We start from the raw sequence: 22,796 nt of genomic DNA, 5'->3' as shown, positions 1-22,796 counted from the left end.
CAGAATCAAAGAGGGTACATTAGTAGTGGAGAGATGGGAAGATAATTTGTTAAATAAGTAGAAATGGGATGAGTTCAGCTGGTGTTATTAGCTCTGAAGCTAGTAAGAGCTTTTCCCTCCACCATATCCACAATTTTTAGTTGACCTTGTGTTAAGGTGTTTCTTGAAGGCCAGAATATTTGTGACCTCTCACTTGATTCAATAGTAGCAGCTCTATGTGAACTTCAAACAGATGTTCACAAGAGCCAGCACTTAACTGTTTAGGTGCCTGGTATCTGTGCAGCTTGACTCCTCCATGCACGTGACTGTTGTCATGAGGAGATAAGGAACATGCAGGCTGGTGATCAGTGGGATCTTTGAAACAAGGTCTGTCTAATATTGTAGAGTAGTTAATGCACTGTCTAGGTACACTCAGCTCATTGCTTCTGCAGATACGCATTCGGAGAGCCAGGGAGAGATTTTGTGGAGAGAACTAGCTAGCTGGTCTAAGAGATTTAGCTTTGAGATCCTAGCTTACCAATCCAATTTACTTAGGAAACAGACATATTTTCAATATTACGCAGCATGCAAGAGGTTTTGTTTGTCTGCTGTTGTGTTTTTTGATGGTGCATTTTACTTCATAAAATGAGATTTGTTGTGTGAGTTATCAAGTAGGTTATTTATTAATGCCTTAAAAAAAAGTTGAGAGGGGCCTTAGTCATCTTTAAGGGTGCAATATGTCTTTTCTGCATTATGTTTTGGTTTTACTTACTATTTGTTACAGAAAAATGCTCGGAATCATGCTTACTTTGGTTTCTTTAATGATGCATTTGGGTACACTGTCAGATGTCTTCATTGAATGCAATATGAATCACTGAAACAGATTCTTCTAGTTGTACACTTCTGCTACAGAGTATTTCTAGGTCCATCAGATATGCACTTGCCAAAGTGCTGACTGCAGGCTGTCTGCTACATCCTTTACCTTTACCACTTGTATTTTAGCACCTAATGCCCTGTAAGGTGATGTTTAAGCCAGTTAGAGAGGCCTGGACGAAGTAGTGGAAAACACTGTGCAGTCAGCAATGTTTTCCAAACGAGGAGTCACACAAAAGTCCTGGTAATCCTGTTCTGAGAGTCAATGCCCCATTTATTATTACCATTTATGTCTGCATATGGGATGCATTTACAAAAGCTGACATGTGGAAAAATATCAGAACAATCACAGATTTCAACAGGATCTTCCCTGATCAGCCTTGGGTTGTCTGCTACCCTCTGATGCTCCTTCTGTATATTTTGTACTAGTGGTGCTGCGCTATCTGAAGAGCGATGGGAGGTTGAATTCGGTGATCTTTAGCAACATCCAGTTGGCTGATGGGAAACCCCACGCTATCATCTTATGGCTGGGTGGCCTGCAGCAGGAATTAAACACAATAGAGTTGTATCTGGACTGCCTGCAAGTAGGTGCTATTCAGGACCTGCCAAAAGCATTTTCAGCACTGTCTCAGAGGTCGGTGGCGATAGAGTTGCGCACTTTCCAGGAGAAGCCACAGGTAAGTGGGAAAACTGGAAGCAGGCTGAGCACTTAGAGGGATCAGCAGAGATCCTCTGGATCACTGAATCCAGGCCTCAGCCCTCACAGCAGCCAAACTCTGTACAGTGATGCTTCAGTAATACTTGAGTATTAACTCGTGAAATAAATGTAAATGTAAGTTCGCTATGGAACAGGTGAAATCTTAGCTTCATTGAACCCAGAAATAGTTACGCTATTAATTTTAAACACATTTTTAAACTTATTAAAAACAGTAAAATTACTGCCTCACTTTGGTCTAGGTGTTTTTTGGGGACTAGACTTTTTGCAAGGACTTAGTTTGATGCAGTGAGCGTAGCTCTTCATCATCTTTTTACAGCTGTTCAATATGAGCAACCCTTGGCTGTGTATGTGGCTTTCTTCTTCATGATAAGCCACATGGACTAAAAAATCAAAAGAAGGGGGGGACTCACGTGGTGCAAGAGTCCAATCCCCATGTGTCTGACTACAATAGCTTTTCTCCTTCTGTCTGCCAACCAATGGTTGGCATGGCTTCCCGTCATCTCCGTATCAGCAGTCAGAGGTAAATGGTATCTTCCACAAGCATCTGCCATCATCATTAATGCAAAATATGCTTTAGAAGATGTAAAGGCATTCTGCCCCCAAGGTTGTCCTCTTGCTTTGTTTCATTGCAGGCTTGTCAATGAGCCTGTTTATATGGAGAGTCACTAAGGTGCCCATATTCCTGACATGAATGCAAACATGTTTGAGAGGTGGGAGGGAAAAGACTGCTTTGGATTCAGTTCAAAAAAAAAAAAAAACCCCAGCTATTCTTGTATGCCACAGATATAAAAATATGTGAATTTTGTGGTATGTGAGATCATATGAATTGGAATAGTAAAAAGAGTTCAAAATAAAACCACAACTATGTGAAAATCTGCAAGGCAAAGATTAGGGATTTTATTACAGTTCCGTTGGTGATGGGTGGCCCTGAAGGGAATGGTGTAGGAATGCTGCATGCTTAGGAAATGGACAACCTCTCTAAAAAACTAGTTTACTTTTGTCTGATATTTCACATGTTTTCCACTTCACCAGAATTGTGAGCTCTGTTTTTCTTGTGAGTCCAGGATACGCTGGATGAGCTGAAGCTGGTAACTGGAGGAACACTTGCCCAAGTGGGGAACCTGCAGGATTGTTTTCTTCAGCAAATTGAACCCATTCCTCAGTATGCTGGTAAGGCCTGCAACCAGGAATTAAGTTGTTCCTTAGGATACCAGTGCAAAGAAGCTAATGTGATGAATATTAAAAACGTGGAGAAAATATACAGGGAATTAATAGAAATTGTTTAACTGAATTTCAGCCATTATAATCTCCTGTAAATGTGTTAGAAATAGCTCAGCTTGGAGAGAAAGCAGTCACTGCTGTTGGTGATAAAGCAATGAGCTGTTGTACCAGTGAAAGAGGATTCTGTAATGACTAAAGGAGGCTTTTTAGCCTAATTTGGAAGACGAACTTTTGTGATCATGATCTCTTTCTGTCAACTTAATAACATTTTAAGTGTACAAATTGCAGACAGGGAGTAGTCCTAAATGTGGTACACTGCTAGAGGCTTTGTGAAAATAGGCAGGTGGATAGAGTAGCAAGACCTACCAATGTACTTATCTACATGTCCAGCATTCATCTTTTGTTGATCACTGGAATGTCCCAGAGAGAGGAGGAATAAGGTGTGCAGAAGGACACAGGAGACTGCACAGTGTGTTGGTGCTACGGCTACAGAGCCTGCAGGTCTGCATGGCAAAAGCTATTGCAAGGCACCCACTAGCCCTGCCACAAGTTAGCCAAGGCTTTTGTCATCTGCTGGACTGGAAGTCTGCTCCAAACCCAATTCCTTTTCTGCCTTGCTGAGCATTGTGGCGACTGAACTGGGAACAGGGAGGAAAGGAAGGAGCTGGGGCTGCTGCCATTCCTGCAGGTCCTCAAGGGCTGTTTGCAAACCCCTGTGATGCATGAGGGTGCTCTCTAGCCTCCTGACACCAACAAACCTGGGCTAGACTGCCCCATCTGCACCTCTTCTAGTCCCTGTCAATCTGTCTTTCTGCTGCAGGTGTGAGGGGGAAGAATGGGTTCGCACTGTGTGTGCAATATGTTAATATGTGACAACCATGGGGGGAGAAAGTGAGTTCAAGGTTTGAAATAGGATCCACGAGACATTCTCTCACACCTTCCTGTCCTTCCTGCCAAACCCAACCCTTCAGCATTTCTACTTTTGATGAGAATAGAGACAAGAAACACAAATTTTATATGAGAGTGTCCTAGGTACATTACATGAATGTAGTCATCAGTGCTGTGTGGTGATAACAGAATCTGTTTTGCCTTTTAGCTAGGCAAATCCTCATGCTTCTCTTTTCTTGCTTCTGAACATAGATACACCTAGGCAAAAAATACAGAGTTTAATCATCAAAGGTCTCTTTTTCCCAAAATCAACAGACAATTGTACATAGAAGGGAAACGTAATTCGGTGTTTCCTCCTGGAAGAACTTACAGCCTTGAGAGCAAGGTTTCCAGATTACAGACTTGCAGTTTCTCATTTGTAACTTTTTGCTCATTAATCAATAATACAAATGGTAGTCATACAGTGAGATATTGTTTCTGCCTGGCTGAGTCTCTAAAATTCAGTTGCTTGTAACCTTCAAGTGGAATTAATATCATATTAATAATAATAATAGAACAACTCTGTTTTGGTTTTGAGCCTACTCAGCAGCTAAATGCCCTGCAGTCGCTCACCCACCCTCCCCCACTTGGGAATGGGGAGGGAATCGGAGGGGCAAAGGGAGACTCGCGGGTTGAGATAAAAACAGTTTAATAATAGTAACAGAACAATACACTGACAGCAGTACCAGCAGGTAATGTACAATACAGCTGCTCACCACCTGCCAAGCAACACCCACCTGCTCCCAGCCAGCAATCCCCAAACACCAAGGCCCCACAGCCACACTCCCAGAAATGGCAGCCCCTCCTGGCCCTCTCCTGCCTTTATATAGTGAGCACAGTGTCACATGACATGGACTATCGGCCAATCGGGGCCCAGCCCTCCAGCTGTGCTCCCCCCGCCCCCGCACACAGGTGAGGGCACTGGGACCTGGGGAGCCCCTGGGGTCTCAGGGGGCTGCAGCTCCTCCCGCTGCCAGACCAACGGGAACTCCAGTCCAGCCCCAACCAGGACAGTATCCACCCCTTATTCCATATCATTTACGTTACGCTCACGTTCCATATTTCTAATACGTTCTTGTTATTTGCAATCCTCTTCCTTGGTCATAGACATACGCACATAGATGTCATTCCCTCAGTCCATGGTCCATCATTGCAGGATGTATCATGAGTTGACTTGGTCCATAGCTTCAGGTTCCATCTGCCATAACAGCCCCTTCAGGCAGGAGGAGCAATGCTCAGTCAGTAGGGCAGAGGTGTCCTTGGACCTGGCAGGAGGATGGCATGCAGTCTCTGTTGCAGCTAGAGTTGGTGGCTGACGCATCTGATGGTGTCTGTATTCACAGTCTGCGGCAGTCGCTGGGCATCAGTTGCTGGAACCAGTCCTATTTTCATCCAAGTTCATGTTTGCCATAACAAAGTATTGGTAGGGTGGTGTGTGACTAATCTAATACAGCTTATTGGCTATTTTCACCTAACATTAAGTCCCCTTGAGGTACACTGCCGCGATTGAGAGACGGAGACCCAGCTCGATGCAAGTCAGGATCTACTTTATTGAACACAACAACCGATTTTATATTCCAAACAGACAAAGAGAGACACGTGTTTTAAGCTGATTGGCACAATGGTTAATCACCTAATACATATTACAAAAATTGAGCTCATGATTGGCTAACGTCTAAGGTCAGCTTGACTTTTTCTGCAGTTAATTTTCTGCTAGCTCACAGCATTCTTCTCCTTAACGACTTCTACTCCTGTTTCTATAGCACGTGCTTATCTCTAGTTACGAAACCAGCCCTCCTGGAAGAAATCGTCCTTAGCCCCAGGGGTGTAACAGTTTGCTTACAGAGTATGCAAATTACGAGACGCCAAGTTGAGCACGTCCTTGCTGCTAGAAGGAGAGACCAGGCTGCCCCCGACATCTCCCCCTTCTTGTTGCACAATAAGGACCCTTTTCACTGAACTGGCTATCAGGTTCTGCACACACTGCAAAAAACAGGGTAAACAAAGTAACAAAAGAATAAAAACGACTAAAGCATACACAATCATTTTTACAAGGCTTCTCAACCATCCTGATAGGCTTACTGTCTATCAAAGAACAATTCAGAAAATTAAAAACATATAAAGCTTTCTGAAGGCGTTCCTCGGGGGTAACGGTCCCTATTCCCCCTTTTTGTTGTTGCAATAAGCGTTTCAGAGACTGATGAGAGCGTTCAATTAAGGATTGGCCCGTGGGGGAATGAGGGATACCCGTAATGTGGTTGATCCCCCAAGAACTCAAAAACTTTTTAATTGCAGTTGAAATATATGCAGGGCCATTGTCAGTTTTAATTTGAGAAGGTATGCCTAAAGTGGCAAAAGCACGCAGCAGATGTCGTTGAACATCGCGCGCCTTTTCGCCAGTATGACAAGAGGCAAATAATGCCCCAGAAAAGGTATCAATAGAGGAGTGAATATATTTTAAGTGACCAAACTCCGAAAAATGAGTGACGTCGGTTTGCCAAAGTTGCAAACTTTGCAATCCTCTAGGATTAACTCCTCCTGCTATTGTAGGAAATGAGTGCCTTTGACAATCGGGACACACAGCAACTATACTGGTTGCCTGCTGAGTAGTAAGGCCAAATTGTCGCTTAAGCCCACCAGCATTTTGGTGAAAGAAAGCGTGGCTGAGTTTTGCTTGTGCTATGCGGTCTGGCAGTACCTGTACCGGTAATGTAAGCAGGTCAGCTTGCCGGTTCCCTTCTGCTATAAAGCCAGGCAAGGAAGTGTGAGATCTGACATGCATAATGAAATAGGAATGAATGCGAGAATCTAAAAGAAAAATAAGCTCCTGTAACAAAGCAAATAATGCAAAATGTGAGACATTTCGTAACACAGACGCCTCAGCTCGTTCAACAATCCCTGCAACATAAGCTGAATCAGTGATGATATTAAGCGGTGTAGACCATTTTCTAAAGGCTCGGACGACGGCAGTCAGTTCCACGATTTGGGGGGAACCCGGCACTGTCTTTATATCCGATTCCCATTGTTTGCGCTGGTCGTCCCACCAGAGGATAACAGATTTATGGGACTTCCCAGATCCATCTGTAAAAACAGTAAGAGCTTGCAAAGGCTGGTCACTCCTCTTTGGTCTAGGTACAAGCTGGAAATTAGCATTAAACAATTTATGAGAAGGTGGGTGAGAAGTAAGTTGGCCTGTATAACCAGCTATCGCTATACTGAAGGCTTCCGATTGTTGGTGAAGCCACTGCAAATAATCACTGACCATAGGCAAATAAATACAAGTGAAGTCCATTCCAGACAACATTAACAAGCGCCGCCTGGCACGGACAATCAAGGATGCAAACATTTCATGCTGTGTTGAGATGGTTTTCGTGGGTTGATTCGGTAAAAATACCCATTCAATGATAAGCAACGGGTCAGACTCCTGCAAGTCCCATTGAAATATCAAGGCATGAGGCTGTCGAGCAGGATTCAAAATGATTAAAAGGAAAGGTAACTCAGGGGCATATCGATGTGCCTGTCTTAAGGTAATAGCTGTAGCAACTTTTTGTAAGGAATCAACAGCTGCAGGGTTGAGAGCACGAGGGGAACATAAGTCTGTGCTCCCCTTAAGCAGGTCGAATAAAGGACTTAAATCTGCATTGGAAATTCCTAGCAAAGGTCGAACCCAATTAATTGTTCCCAACAACTTCTGCACATCATGCAAAGTCCTCACATCTGCTTGAATTAGTAAAGGCTGTGGGACTATAGTTTGAGCCCGTATGCGCCAGCCTAGATATTTCCATGGTGGTATTTTCTGAACCTTTTCCGGCGCAACACAAAGACCTGCTGAATTAACAGCAGTTATGACAAGGGCTACAGCTTCCTCCATGACTTCGTGATGTTGTGCTGCCACTAGAATATCATCCATATAATGGTACAATAAAACGCAGGGCATCTTTGTTCTAACAGGGCTAAGGACCTTGGCTACATACCATTGGCATATTGTGGGACTGTTTTTCATTCCTTGTGGTAGCACAACCCACTGATATCTCTGCAATGGAGCTTGCATGTTGACGCTTGGAACTGAAAAAGCAAATTTAGGAGAATCTTCTGGATGCAAGAGGATATTAAAAAAGCAGTCCTTGAGGTCAATGACGGTCAGAGACCAGTCCCGGGGGATCATTGTGGGAGAAGGGAGCCCTGGTTGCAGGGCTCCCATGTCTTCCATAGCGTCATTAATTTTTCTGAGGTCATGGAGCAAGCGCCACTTGCCAGTTTGTTTTTTAATCACAAAAACAGGTGAATTCCAGGGGCTTACAGAGGGCACAACATGTCTTTTGGATAACTGTTCATCAACTAATTCTTCCAGGGCGCGAAGCTTTTCTAGCGGCAGGGGCCATTGATCCACCCAGACAGGGGTATTAGTTTTCCAGGTTAATTTCAGGGTGTCGCGCACCTCAATGGCCCCTCCTAAAAATGCGTTTGAATAGCCATTCCCCATTGTGACAGTGCATCACGTCCCCATAAGATCATAGGCACAGGTAGCACAAAGGGCTTAACAGAGGCCACATGCCCCTCCTAAAAATGCGTTTGGAGTCCCCTCCCCCATTGCGACTCCCATAGCGAATACTGTGTGGGGGTTAACAGCAACTGTGCGAGAGATTTGAGATCATGCGGAGTCATGACATAAGTATCTAAGACAGAAGATAACAAACTCGCGAAATATGGGGAAGAGAGGCCATGCTCGGTAACAGTACGGCGCAACTCCTTCACCACAGGGAAGGATAATGCCTCCCATTGAGCCCCCCTCCCCTGATAGATAACAGGAGCGACTATTTTTTTCGCAAGTTGCAAGTCCCCCTCTTTCAGAGCTTGTCGTTTAATATTTGCCCATACGTCCTGGGGATCGGGAGGGTGGAGATCTGGCTCCTCCTCTGGGTCCACTGGTCCTGGATCAAAAGGATAATCCTCTGGGGGGTACTTGGCGGCACCCACCTCAAGAGGCTCCGAGGTCTTCTTATCGACCGGGAGACCTTTCCTGTCTTTAGTGTCTTTATTCTTAACGGTCTCCTGAGCCTTCAGAGTTTCAAAGATAGTCCTCCACCACGGGAGCATGCGCTGTGCTTCAGCATTCCCTGTTGTAGCCGCGTCCCACAGCTTAATCCCCACGTCATCCCAAAGCTCAGTCGTTAATATACTGGAAGCAGTTACAGTGGGGATTTTCACTTGTACCCACTTGAGCATAACCTTAAGATCTTGCCCAGAGAGATTCTTTTCATATTTTTCAAGAAGGGCTTTCATAAGTTCGTACACGTCCCTCTCTGGGGAAGACACCTGACTTCCCATGTCTCCCACAGCTCACCTCACAACTCCGGAGGGATTCTTAATGCCGGCTCCTGCTTCCTTTCAGCAGCTCATTCAAAGTTCTGTGGGACTCGCAGCATGCCACGCAGATAGGTGGTTCTTAATCCCGAATCACGTCGGGGTCACCAATTTGCCGCGATTGAGAGACGGAGACCCAGCTCGATGCAAGTCAGGATCTACTTTATTGAACACAACAACCGATTTTATATTCCAAACAGACAAAGAGAGACACGTGTTTTAAGCTGATTGGCACAATGGTTAATCACCTAATACATATTACAAAAATTGAGCTCATGATTGGCTAACGTCTAAGGTCAGCTTGACTTTTTCTGCAGTTAATTTTCTGCTAGCTCACAGCATTCTTCTCCTTAACGACTTCTACTCCTGTTTCTATAGCACGTGCTTATCTCTAGTTACGAAACCAGCCCTCCTGGAAGAAATCGTCCTTAGCCCCAGGGGTGTAACAGTTTGCTTACAGAGTATGCAAATTACGAGACGCCAAGTTGAGCACGTCCTTGCTGCTAGAAGGAGAGACCAGGCTGCCCCCGACAGTACACATCGGACTTCCCTGTCCTTCATTACCCACCAAGTGCACCCGGGTCCTTGGGCAAAGGTAATCCCACATATGGGCTTACCTTTACCTGAAGGAGGGATAACCGGGACAGTCTTCCCCAGCATGTTTTTAGGGTGCACTACTGGGACTCTGTCTCCATCTACAATATGTAGAATGTTTGACTGCGCAGGGCCAGCCTGGTTGGCAGATCCTCTAGTATTGACTAACCAGGTGGCCTTTGCTAAATGTGTGTCCCAATGCTTAAAAGTTCTGCCTCCCATTGCTCTCAGCATGGTATTCAGTAGCCCATTATACCGCTCAATTTTCCCGGAGGCCGGGGCACGATAGGGGATATGATCTATCCACTCAATGCCATGTTCTTTTGCCCAGGTGTTTATAAGATTATTTTGAAAATGAGTCCCATTATCTGAATTGATTCTATCTGGGGTGCCATGCCGCCACAGGACTTGTTTTTCAAGGCCCAGAATAGTGTTCCGAGCAGTGGCATGGGGCACAGCATATGTTTCCAGCCATCCAGTAGTTGCTTCTACCATTGTGAGCACATAACGCTTACCATGCTGAGTTTGTGGGAGCATAATGTAATCAATCTGCCAGGCCTCCCCATATCTATACTTTAACCATCTCCCTCCATACCAAAGAGTTTTTAACTGCTTGGCCTGCCTGATTGCAGCACATGTCTCACATTCATGGATAACCTGTGAGATCGTGTCCATTGTTAAGTCCACTCCTTGGTCACGAGCCCATCTATATGTTGCGTCTCTTCCTTGATGGCCCGAGGAGTCATGGGCCCAACGAGCCATAAATTTTTCACCCTTATGCTGCCAGTCCAGATCTACTTGGGCCACCTTAATCTTTGCAGCCTGGTCCACCTGGTGGTTGTTTTGATGTTCTTCTGTTGCTCGATTTTTGGGTGTATGAACATCTATGTGGCGTACTTTCACAACCAAGTTCTCTATTCGAACAGCAATATCTTGCCACAAATCAGCAGCCCAGATGGGTTTGCCTCTACGCTGCCAGCCACTCTGTTTCCACTGCCGCAACCACCCCCACAGGGCATTTGCCACCATCCATGAGTCAGTGTAGAGATAAAGGACTGGCCATTTTTCTTGCTCAGCGATACTTAAGGCCAGCTGGATGGCTTTCACCTCTGCAAATTGACTGGATTCACCCTCTCCTTCATCAGCTTCTGCGACCCGACGTGTGGGGCTCCACACAGCAGCCTTCCACTTCCGATGTTTCCCTACAATGCGACAGGACGTAAATAAGGCATATCACTTCTCATTATCTGGTAGCTCATTATATGGTGGTGCCTATTCAGCTCCGGTCACCTCTTCCTCTGGTGACATTCCAAAGTCTTTGTTCTCTGGCCAATTTGTAATTACTTCCAGTATTCCTGGGCGGTTGGCGTTTCCTATTCGAGCCCGCTGTGTGATGAGTGTGACCCACTTACTCCACGTAGCATCAGTTCCATGATGTGTTGAGGCGACCCTCCCTTTGAACATCCAGCCCAGTACTGGCAGTCGGGGTGCCAAGAGGAGCTGTGCTTCTGTACCAATTACTTCTGAAGCAGCTCGAACCCCTTCGTATGCTGCCAGTATCTCTTTTTCAGTTGGAGTATAACGGGCTTCAGATCCTCTATATCCTTGACTCCAGAATCCCAGGGGTCGACCCCGGGTCTCCCCTGGTGCCCTCTGCCAAAGACTCCAGGTAGGGCCATTCTCCCCGGCTGCAGTGTAGAGCACATTTTTAACGTCATGTCCTGCCCAAACTGGCCCAAGGGCTACAGCATGAACGATCTCTTGTTTAATTTGTTCAAAAGCTTGCTTTTGTTCAGGGCCCTATAAAAAGTCATTTTTCTTTCGGGTCACTTGATAAAGAGGGCTTACGATCTGACTGTAATTTGGAATATGCTTTCTCCAGCAGCCTATCACACCTAAGAAAGCTTGTACTTCCTTTCTGCTGGTTGGTGGAGACATAGCCGTTATTTTATTAATCACATCCATGGGAATCTGACGACATCCATCTTGCCATGTGATTCCTAAAAACTGAACCTCCTGTGCAGGGCCCTTGACATTACCGCGTTTTATGGCGAAGCCAGCTCTCAAAAGAATTTTAACTATTTTCTCTCCCTCCTCAAAAACCTCTTCTGCTGTATTCCCCCATATAATGATGTCATCAATGTATTGTAAATGTTCTGGAGCTTCACCCTGTTCCAGTGCAGTGTGGATCAGTCCATGGCAAATAGCGGGACTGTGTTTCCACCCCTGGGGCAGTCTGTTCCAGGTGTATTGGACACCCCTCCAGGTGAAAACAAACTGTGGCCTGCATTCTGCTGCCAGAGGGATGGAGAAAAAGGCATTGGCGATATCAATGGTGGCGTACCACTTGGCTGCCTTTGACTCCAGTTCATACTGAAGCTGCAGCATGTCTGGCACAGCAGCACTTAACGGTGGTGTGACTTCATTCAGGCCGCGATAGTCCCCTGTCAGTCTCCACTCTCCATCAGACTTCCGCACTGGCCATATGGGGCTCTTGAAGGGTGAGCGAGTCTTGCTGATCACCCCTTGGCTCTCGAGTTGACGAATCAGTTGGTGGGGCAAAGGGAGACTCGCGGGTTGGGATAAAAACAGTTTAATAACAGTAACAGAACAATACACTGACAGCAGTACCAACGGGTGATGTACCATACAGCTGCTCACCACCCGCCAAGCAACACCCACCTGCTCCCAGCCAGCAATCCCCAACACCAAGGCCCCACAGCCACACTCACAGAAGTGAGAGCCCCTCCCGGCCCTCTCCTGCCTTTATATGGTGAGCACAAGGTCACATGACATGGGATATCGGCCAATCGGGGCCCAGCCCTCCAGCTGTGCTCCCCCCGCCCCCGCACACAGGTGAGGGCACTGGGCCCTGGGGAGCCCCTGGGGTCTCAGGGTGCTGCAGCTCCTCCCGCTGCCAGACCAACGGGAACTCTAGGCCAGCCCCAAGCAGGACAAACTCACATGAGTGTATCCTAAGTCTGCATAGTCAGACCCACCACGGGAAATGCTGCAAATGTTCCAACAGCAATAATAATTCAGCTGCTTTGCATTTTGTATATGCTTCACAGTGCCCTTTTACAGCAACAGTAAGTCAGATAACCGCAATTTTGCCTTCAGCCAGAAAAAGCTGGAATGCAAATGCTTAGTTGTATAGGGGTATGAGATCTATGTATCTTGGTAAAAGCATGTGTTTTCATATTAACTGAAAAATCTTTGGGTGGGCTTTGGACATGAATAACTATACATGACTTTGACTGTATGCCTGGTCATTGCTCACTGCTGTGGCAGCAGCATTCCCTCCATGTTCAGCCTATGAGGCTGAGACATTTAAGCGGTGTAGATGAGAATATGGTGATCAGACAGAGGTTGAACACAGGTATTTGGATCTTCCCATATGAGTAGGAAAATACAGTGCACGGTGCACGGGGTTCGGTAGATGAGATTAGTATGTTGCATGTAATCATTATCACAAAATCATTCAGGTCAGAAGGGATCTTTGAAGACCATCTAGTTCATGCAGAGTACCTGAACTTGGCACGGTGTAAAAAAAATAGCTACGTTGCACCAGACCAAAGGTTCTTTTAACCTAGCTACTGTTAGAGACAGTATGCCAATAGAGACCCAAGGACGAGCGTATAAGAGAGTGGAGTTATAGTGTGGTCTTCCTTGGATGCTTTCCCATTCTCCAGCAGATCGTGGTATACAGAGCTCTTGACTCAGAGGTGGAGTCTTTGTGTTTTATACTCAGTATATGCTTCCTTCCATGAATCTATCCAGTCAGTTTTGAATACATGATCAAGCATGTCTTCTGGCAAGAAATTAATCACGTCTGAGGAAGTATCTCCTTCTGTTTCATTTGAACACGCCTCTTTGTAATTCCATGTGCAGCTTGTATATGCACCTTCTTTGGTGGAAAACTATAGACTGACAGGAAACTGTTCTCTTGTCAGCCATAATCCATACGTTAAGCATGGACTGATCTCTGGCCAAGTAACCACAATCTCTGAATGACACTTCAGGACTCTGACTTTGCTGTATGGGGACAAGTGGGGTTGCTTGAGCCAGTATTGCTCCCAGGAGAGTTGGAAGAAGTGTCTATGAGGTGTTTCATGGTGGCCTGCAATTACACAAGCTAGTGTTTGTGTGTTTTCCCTGCCTGGGCCAATGAGCTGTGCAACAGAGCTGGTCACCTGCTCTAAATCCAAGGCCCTGTACTGGAGCACATTGCCCAGAGAAGTTGTGGATGCCCCATCATTGGAAGTGTTCAAAGTCAGGTTGGACAGGGCTTTGAGCAACCTGACCTGGTGAACCTCATCCCTGCTATGGCAAGGGGGTTGGACTAGATGATCTTTAGAGGTCTCTTCCAACACAAACCATGCTATGACTCCATACTGCAAGGTCCTGAGGAGAGAAAGACAGGGTGGCTCCCTGCCATGACTTCAGGCTTACAGAGAATAAGCGTGTCAAGGGACTTCAGCTCCCTGTTGGGCAGTAATTCTTCAGATCTGTCTCTGAATTTAATTATTGCTGTGAAAGCCATTCTGTTATTCAGGTTGTTACTGAGTTGAAATATAGATCTAGGGACTAGCTGAACTGAGGAGTTGCCTCAGTAGATGGGTTATGGATGAGGGAGACTACATGGTAGGACCAGATAACTATATAGCTTCAGGCTGTACCTTTTGCTTACCTTGCTCACTCCTGAGAAGCCACCCCACAATATACTGTGGACCAACAGCTCCCTGAAAGGCCTCTCTGAGTTTGTACCACTGGTCACTGGTCATTCTGCTGCTTACTGTAGGTCTTGGCTTTAAATGGAAGAGAAAAAAAAATATAGGAAGTCATCTGTTTCTGCTACGCTGTCTAAATTTGAAAAAAGGACATGTAGTTCATGACAGTATAACCTGTTTAGTTCATCTTGAAGTTTTAACAGTCTGCAAAACTTAACTGTACGGAATAGATCTGGTTTTGATTTAAATGCTAGCCAAAAAGCAGAATCTGAAATCTTGAATTTTTTCCACATCTCAATCAATAATGCTTAAACCATTCTTTGTTTAAAAAAAAACAAGCAAAACATGAACAGACCCCAGCATCTGTTCCAACAGCCTGCATGCCAAGTTCCGCGCAAGTTGAAATACCTATGATATTAAGTCCTCCTGCCTTCCTCTCAAATAAAATTAAGTCAAGGTTGGGACTAGAACAGAGGCAGGTTCTGGAACAGGTGGTTCTCCAGTCTTTAAACTTTTTCAGTGTTCTGATGAGAAAATCTGAAATGAAGAAAATGTAGTATGTGAGGAGTTAGACGATTCCCACTGGAATGTTTGGAAACGGACATGCTTTGAAGTACGAAACAATGAGATAAGCATTAAGAAAAGCATTTTTCATATAAGCTTTCAGTACTCACAAAAGTAACGCACGAGTAAACCTCCCTGAAGCTATTTGGCATAATAAAATATCCTACCTGTTTAGAACGTAAAAGACCATGTATTTGTGAAATTTATTTTGACATACTCTAAGTAGAGAAGTAAACAAATAGCTGCTCAAGAGAGCTACAAACTCAGAAGTGAGCTACAAACAAACTACTGTGAGCTACTGTGCTAAACACTGTGCTGTCTGCTTCTCCTCTGTTGCTGGGTTAAAACTAATGTTTCATTTAACAAGTAAGAGTGTAATGAAGATCTTGTGTTGGTTCTGGTGCTTCTCTATGGCTTATTACAGATGTAACTTTTGGTCTTGTCTCAGGGGTCTTTAATTTGTTACTTGGTATTGAGAATTGGCTTTGGTTTGAGTTCGCAGTGTGTTGAGTAGATGTTTTGTGAGTCCATACAAACTCTGCACCCCCTCAGAAACAAATGCAGCCATGAAACTTGTGAACAGTATAATGAGCCACTGTTTGGAAGAAAAGCCATGTAACCCTTGCAGGTATTAAAAGCGCTGTTTTCATCAGAGCAGGAAGTCGTGATGCATGGTTGGAGCTGCACAGTGAGCTTGCTCAGAAAGCTGGGTAGCTTCACTGTTAAATGTGTGCAGGAATTGGTTGTGGTGACATGAAATACACTTAAGGAAGGTGTCCTTCCATTGTATGCACAGGTTACTTCATGCCCCTGCCTTGCAATCCTGTCCCAAATGGGTTATCACAAAAACCCCAGTCTTGAAATCATAAGGTTTCACTTAAGGTAGCTGGTCTTGGGCTTGAGGGAATCAGTAACACTGATGACAGTAGTTGCTGGTGTTGTTTGGTCTTACTAGATAACCTTGACACTGAAATAATGGTAGAAAAATCACAGACTGCTTTTCCTTCTGTTGAGAGGTTTCTGCTTTTCCTGTTTCTGTGGCATACAGTGTTCAGTCCAAAAAAGGCCTGAGTTCATGCAGATCCCTCTATAAAAATTGGAGCTAGATACTCTGTTTGCTCTAAGGATTCCATCAGGGCTTAAGTGACAGTAACATATGTCCTCCTTGGATTTTCACGGTGTTTCCATCTTGTATGTCAGAAATTATCATGGGTAAATGAAGGAGATTTATGTGCATTGTGCACTCTTTTTCATTGCTTTTTTTCCCTGCAGGTGATTTTAATAGACAGCTGATGGGTCAGATGATACAGATGAACCAAATACTGGGAGATGTGAAAGACCTGCTCAGGCAACAGGTGCAGTATAAAGGCTTCAGTGTGAAATATCCTAAGCTTGTCACTTTTGATAGGGTCAGGGCAGAATTCACATAGGCAGTAAACTCTTGTGTAGATGTCATTGTCTCAGAGGCATGACACGGTGGAGAAGAAATAACCTCTGTGCTCACTATGGGGGATGACTGAATGTTTGAGTGTAGGGGACTTGTTTGTTCAGATCCAGAAAATCTGGTGTCTGGAGTGGAGAGGAACTTGGGTAACCATCCTAGTCCACTCTTAGGTAGAGGTAGGTCAGTTGCACAGAACTGAAGTTGCATTTGTTCCACTTGCTGGTGAGTGTCAGAACTGGAACTGCTGGTGACGCATGCCTTTAGTTAAGCATGTCATTCTTAAAGGTCCTGTTGATGAAGGCTAAACTGAAGTACAGTGATTATCACTGTCTTTAATTTCATGGAGTACAAAGAGCATCTTATTTCAAGATAGAGTACCTATGTTGCATGGTTTAAGTGGCATCTTGGGGAAAAATAATAATGGTTCTTCTGGTAGCCAGCTGCAAACTGGAGCTGCCTGTCTCCAAATAATGTTTATTTTCTATATCCTCAAGGTCAAAGAAACAACTTTTCTGAGAAATACCATAGCTGAGTGCCAAGCATGTGGTAAGTATTCCTGTTATTACCTGTAAAAGGCAACCAGATGAGATGTACAGTCATTTTAAAACTAGTATTGATTTTGTCAGATTTATGAGGTTTCTAAGAAGTACTGTTTTAAAAATAGTGCGTCCAAAGTTCTAGATGTATTGGACACAAATTTAAAATAGATTTTCTTTAGAGAAAAACTTTCAGTTTCCACGGACTAGACAATCACCTATTGGAGAGATAAAACCCCGTTAAACCAAGTAGTACCGCTTGTCCTGTACTGTCAGTTCTCACATTGCCACAGAGCTGGGCCACGTGTTCCTGGGGAGGGAGATGTTGCCTGCCAGGTATCTCATGGCCAATCTTAGTAGAAGGACAGGGGAGGAATCATGTTTTTCTCTAGCTGGTACTGTCAGTCTAAGGAAGATCCTATGCAGTCCACCTGAAATTCATCTGATTCCGAGTAGGCAGTCACTAGTTAACAGCAGTAGACCAAAAGGTGGTCTTCATCTTTTCACTAAATGGAAGAAATAAATGCTTTCCCAAATGCCACTGTGTGGCCTTTCTACACAGCTGACAGTCAGGACGCACATGCACTCACTATAAAAAACAGAATACTCCCTCACTGGGTGGGGCGAAAGGCCCTAAACTCATCAAGCCTTTTAGCTGGTCTCTTCTCCCAGGCAATCAGCCTCATCAGAACTCAAGCTGAGCTCCAGCCAGGTTAACCTTTATGTGTAAGTGCCAAAGAAAGTCTTTAAATTCTGCATGCATCACTACCAAGGTTCAGCACCTGTCAGGGTCTCAGAAAACTTTGCTTTTCCCTAGGGCTGGTTTCTATGCACCTGAGCCAGTGTGCTTTCATGTCCTGCTGTGTGTTCTTGTACTGCCAGGTGCTGCTTCTTTATTCCTCTTATTTGTAAATTGTCAAATATGCTCTTGTGAAACTGTGGCACTATTTTTCTCATGAAGTGGTAGTGTTGCCAGTTTAGCCAGAGAAATACCATCACACTTGAGTCCCTTGGACCATCTGAGGCCAATGGCTTTTAGACTTTCTGCCCCTGGCCAGCAGCAGATATGTGCTGGGACTAACCCATCAGGAGGGCTCCCATGTGTAGTCAGAAGAAGCATGTGGACCTAACTAAAGCCCCTTCCTGAATTTCCCCTGACTGGGGATACAGCAAGCTGTTGGGCCATTCCTAGAATTAAGTCTCTTTGGCTACAGCACAGCTGGTAGCAGTGCAGTGCAGAAACACTGCTGCACAGCATCTTGGGGATCTCTTCACAGCACTTACCCAGCTGAAAGCCACGATGCATGTTTCTTTCAATCACTGAAACTGTTTGGTTTTTTTTTTTTTGCATTAAAGGTTTGGGGACTGTGAATTTTCCAACTCAGCTTCCTAGGCGCACTAAACCCAAATGTGAAGTTAATTCTTGCTTCAGGGGAGTCAGGTGTGTGGAGACAGCAGAGGGATTTCAGTGCGGCCCCTGCCCTGAAGGGCTCACGGGAAATGGAGTTACCTGCTCAGATATCAATGAGGTAAAATAGTGACTTTCACTGAATTAAAAAAAAGGCAAAAGAAAAAGCGTTAAAAAGCAACTGTTTCATACATATCAATAGGTTGCTGATGGTTGCTGTCGTCAGCATTTGCTGACTGCTTGCACAGTGAATATTAATTCATTGTAATTTGGTTTTACCTCCCTATCTTCCTCTTGCTGCGACTTTGTGGAGGTTATATGTGTGAAAACTTGAAATAAGCTGGTGAATTGAGTAGTCGCTTATAGGAGTTTAATGTTTGCAAAAAAAAAAAAGGCAAAACAAGTAAAACGAGCTTTTGATGTAGTCGTTTCTATTCCACAAGAAGATGCAGAGTCTTCCTGTAATAGGCTGCAGAAGCACTTCTTGTCAATATGGGTTTTGTTTCTTTAAATTGTTGTTCTTCTGAACCAGCCTTGGAGACCAAAATCTTCTCTTCAACCCAAACTGAAGCCATGTTTTCAGCCTTACCTTAAAAGTCTATGAAAAAAAATAAACATTTATTGTTATTGTTCCTGTTACTTTTTATAATTGTGTTGAAAGCTGATAATGTTGACTTAGATACCTCTTTTTCCATTGTGCTATATGTTAGAAATTCAGAGCTTGCTTGTATTGAGGACTGAGTTAATAAATTTACAATATATTAAATGTTTAAATAAAACCTGTGTTAATTGGAATATGACGCTTACTCAGAACACACACAGCAAAACCATTTACAGCTTCACAGCATTTTTTCTGTGTGATGATTTTTGTCATTCCTCTTTAGTGATTTTTGTGGAAAATCCCCTGGATGTAGTAGACCAGGGAACCAGGATAATTAGGTCATTAACTTTGCCTGTGGATAAAAGTACTACCAATGTGCCTGCTCAATGATGTAAAACATCTCCTTCCTAGCCAACAGGAGATGTGCTTTGACTGCTCTTTTGGTTTACTCCCTCCTATAGGCCATCATCAGAGAGGATGCGATGTGCCCAACTTGTATCTGTGAAAAACACTGGGGAGAGAAAGTGGGTTGAGTGTGGCAGCTTCCTGAGTTGTAGGTGATGTCTTATGTTTTGCCACACACGGCATGGACTATGTCTGCTCCAAGAGGAGGCATGAAAAATAGAGGTGAAGCTCTGAAATGCGAATGCAAGAGGTGGAACTGAAACAGCTGTGGTGGGAGTTTTGTGCCACAGAATACCGTGGTGAGAGACCTCAAGGCAGCCTAGGTGGAGCCCGCCAGTACAGATGGGTCCCACCTCCCTAGCCATACCCAGACGGTGGCAGAGCATGGCAATAATCTCCTCCCTGACATTTTCAGGGTTGGAGCAACTCTACCCATGACACCTGTGCTGGGAAAAAAGCTGAGACTGGTCTTTTGTAGTGGCCTGACATTAAACTGTTAAACTGTCACTGAAAACTGATGTGCCTTCATGTTCCTGCCACCACTCCACATGGCAAATCTGATCTCACATTAGGAACAGGGAGGAAATTTTGCTAAGATAGTGTCATAGAGATACATTCTTGCTTATATGAGGCCTTTACATGGACACTGTTACTAAAATGCCACCTAGTCTGGTGCAGTTTTTTTCACCAGTAAATATTTCCTTTAACAGCTGGATTTCCACTTATGGTTGTGCAGGGGGAATGTCCTAGTTTCAGCTAGGATAGAACTAAATTTTCTTCTTAGTAGCTAGACTAGTGCTGCATTTTGGATTCAGTACGGGGTTTGGTGTGAGAAGAATGTTGATAATGCACTGATGTTTTTAGCTGTTGCGAAGAAATCAAGGACTCTTCAGCTCCCCGTGCCCTGCTAGCGTGCAGTTACACAGGAAGCTGGGAGGCATCACAGCCAGAGTACTGGACCTGAATTGGCCACTGGAATATTCCATATCATACAATGTGCTGCTCAGTAGGCAGATGAGGGTTGACAGGGAAATGCTCTTTTACTTCCAGGATCACAGATTTGGGATTCTCACTTCTCTGGGATTGGAAACCAGGAACAGGCTGGGCATCGGTCAGCGGGTGATGAGCAAACATACTGTGCATTACTCATCTGTATTTTCTATTATTATTATTTTAATTTTACTTTATTTCAGTTATTAAATTATTTTTATCTCAACCTATGAGTGTCCTTACCTTTACCCCTCCAACTCTCTCTCCCATCCCCTGGGGTATGGGAGGGTGAATGAGCAGCTGCATGGTATTTGGCTGCTGTCTGGGTTTAAACCACAACAGGGGGGGAAAAAAAATAAGATAATAAATAGCAGTAGCTTTTTATTATCTAATAAGACAGGATGTGTCATACTATTTGTTTTCCTGAGTTAGCTGAGACTAAGGGAATGAAATTTTCTTTTTTTTTTTTTGAAAGCTCATTAGGCATCTCTTCTGGGAAAACAGCTCTCTACTGAATAAATTAATATCTGGCATTAAAAAAAAATCAGGTACAAATTCTGATAAAGACATATATTAGAAGGTTCCTCGCTCAGAGCTGACATCATATTTTCTGAGGCTGTTAGCATGTCAGCAATATGCTCCCTTATTCATTACCAGTTTTGAGACATTACTTTCACGTGCTGATGCCCTGTATCTTGGGAGTTGCAGCTCTGCTCTGTGTACAGTGTAATTTGACTGCCCTCTGCTGCCTATAGTAAAAAACCCACAGCAAATAAGGAGCACAAAATGTCTGTCCTAGGTTTTACATTTTACTTATGTTAGCTGACCTACTTCTACCAAATCTTTCCATCAAACATGATTTAATAATAAACATACCTTTTCTTGCTCTCTTGTGTGTCTGCTTGGTTACAAGTTGTATGTTTGTTGTAGGTGGATATCTTCTGGCTTGTTCTCCCTCCTTCTCGGATGTTTTTCTGTTAGCGATGGTGGGGGGAAAAAAAGGCATATTTTAAAAACTCTTTTATATTTCTTTCTCATGTTTCTTATTTATTGTTGTCTTTGAGCCATGTGCGGCATGATGGCATGTTGATGTTTTCGGTACTCTTACAAATATTACCTAGCAGCTAGTGTTGATGTTGGAGAGGCAGCAGTGTGGGATGTGGTTCCCAAACTGGCAACCCCAAGGCCAGCGAAATGGGTCACAGATGTTCCGTAAAACCAGACAAGGCAATGAAGCCAATGGTGCCTTCAGGACAGGGGTGATGCTGTGGACATGTGGTATTTTGGGACAAGTGCCAAGGTGATGCTGTGGACGTGTGGTATTTTGGGACAAGTGCCAAGGTGATGCTGTGGACATGTGGTATTTTGGGACAAGTGCCAAGGTGATGCTGTGGACGTGTGGTATTTTGGGACAAGTGCCAAGGTGATGCTGTGGACATGTGGTATTTTGGGGCAAGTGTGGTATTTAGTGGGCCTCTGGTCCAGGAATGTTTGGGCGCCATTTACACATCCCTGCTCCTCTAGCTCATTTTTGGGTTACTTCTGACTATGAGATTTGTCCAAATATAAATGAGGGAAAATGCTTCTGCCACCTCTGTGTGTACAAAACACAGCTGCAAGACCCTTTGGTGGTTTAGATGGCTTTCATGATATTGTGGTCTGGACCTCTCCATGGGGGCTTTCAGCCTCTGGGGGAGCTGAACCTGCCCTGCAGAAGGAAGGATTTGGGATCAGAGCTTAGGGCATCAACTACAGGCAGTAACGGAAGACTGCAAATTTTGCTTAAATTACAGAGATAGCAGAATACCTACCGGGGTCAGAAATACATGCAGAGACTGTTTCCTCTGTAAGCCAGCTCTGAACAGAGGACATACAGACATTGCATGTAGAATTGCCTTTGACCAACAGATTTGTGCAGAGAGTCATTCTGGATGTTACTGAAGCAGGAACAAGTGCTCGGTTCGGTTTTTTCTTTGCAGTGTCGTTACAACCCTTGCTTCCCTGGAGTCCGATGTGTGAACACTGCTCCGGGTTTCCGATGTGAGACTTGTCCTCCAGGATATACGGGACAAACTGTGCAAGGGATAGGACTCAGCTACGCCAAGAGCAATAAGCAGGTGAGTAGCAGCATCCCTGTGGCAACGGCCATTGCAAGGTGCTGGCTTATATCAGTGCATCTGTATTGTGTTTTTATGTATGCTTCGGTCATTCCATAATTGCCTTGTGCAGTTAGGCAGAGCTCAAATTAGTGGATCTGAGTTGTGTTTGCTTTGCTTTAATGGGAGTACTAACAGTCTAATATTGGACTATTATGGAGACAAGAAAAAATGTCATTATCTTCATAGGTATCTCTGATAAATGTTGAAGAGAGCTCTGTTTTCTATAAACTGGGTTTGAACTAGATAGTTCAAAGTGTGATAGAACAGGCCTATTTTGCTGTCA

General features: G+C 44.4%; 1 protein-coding gene across 1 annotated transcript in view; it reads left to right on the top strand.

Moving 5' to 3' along the window:
- Positions 1 to 22,796, top strand: part of THBS4 (thrombospondin 4) — a 46,119-nt gene that overhangs the window by 6,826 nt on the left and 16,497 nt on the right. The window contains exons 3-8 of the mRNA XM_042804853.1: positions 1,282 to 1,529; positions 2,635 to 2,740; positions 16,243 to 16,325; positions 16,909 to 16,960; positions 18,307 to 18,479; positions 22,334 to 22,471. Of these exons, the coding sequence (XP_042660787.1) occupies positions 1,282 to 1,529; positions 2,635 to 2,740; positions 16,243 to 16,325; positions 16,909 to 16,960; positions 18,307 to 18,479; positions 22,334 to 22,471 (800 nt within the window). The remainder of the gene's footprint in view (positions 1 to 1,281; positions 1,530 to 2,634; positions 2,741 to 16,242; positions 16,326 to 16,908; positions 16,961 to 18,306; positions 18,480 to 22,333; positions 22,472 to 22,796) is intronic.

Source organism: Tyto alba, unplaced genomic scaffold, assembly GCF_018691265.1.
Source record: "Tyto alba isolate M040663 unplaced genomic scaffold, T.alba_DEE_v4.0 Super-Scaffold_42, whole genome shotgun sequence".
In the NCBI taxonomy this organism is placed as follows: Eukaryota; Metazoa; Chordata; class Aves; order Strigiformes; family Tytonidae; genus Tyto; species Tyto alba.
The sequence above is the reverse complement of the archived record's forward strand: the minus strand, read 5'-3'. Positions and strand labels throughout refer to the sequence as shown.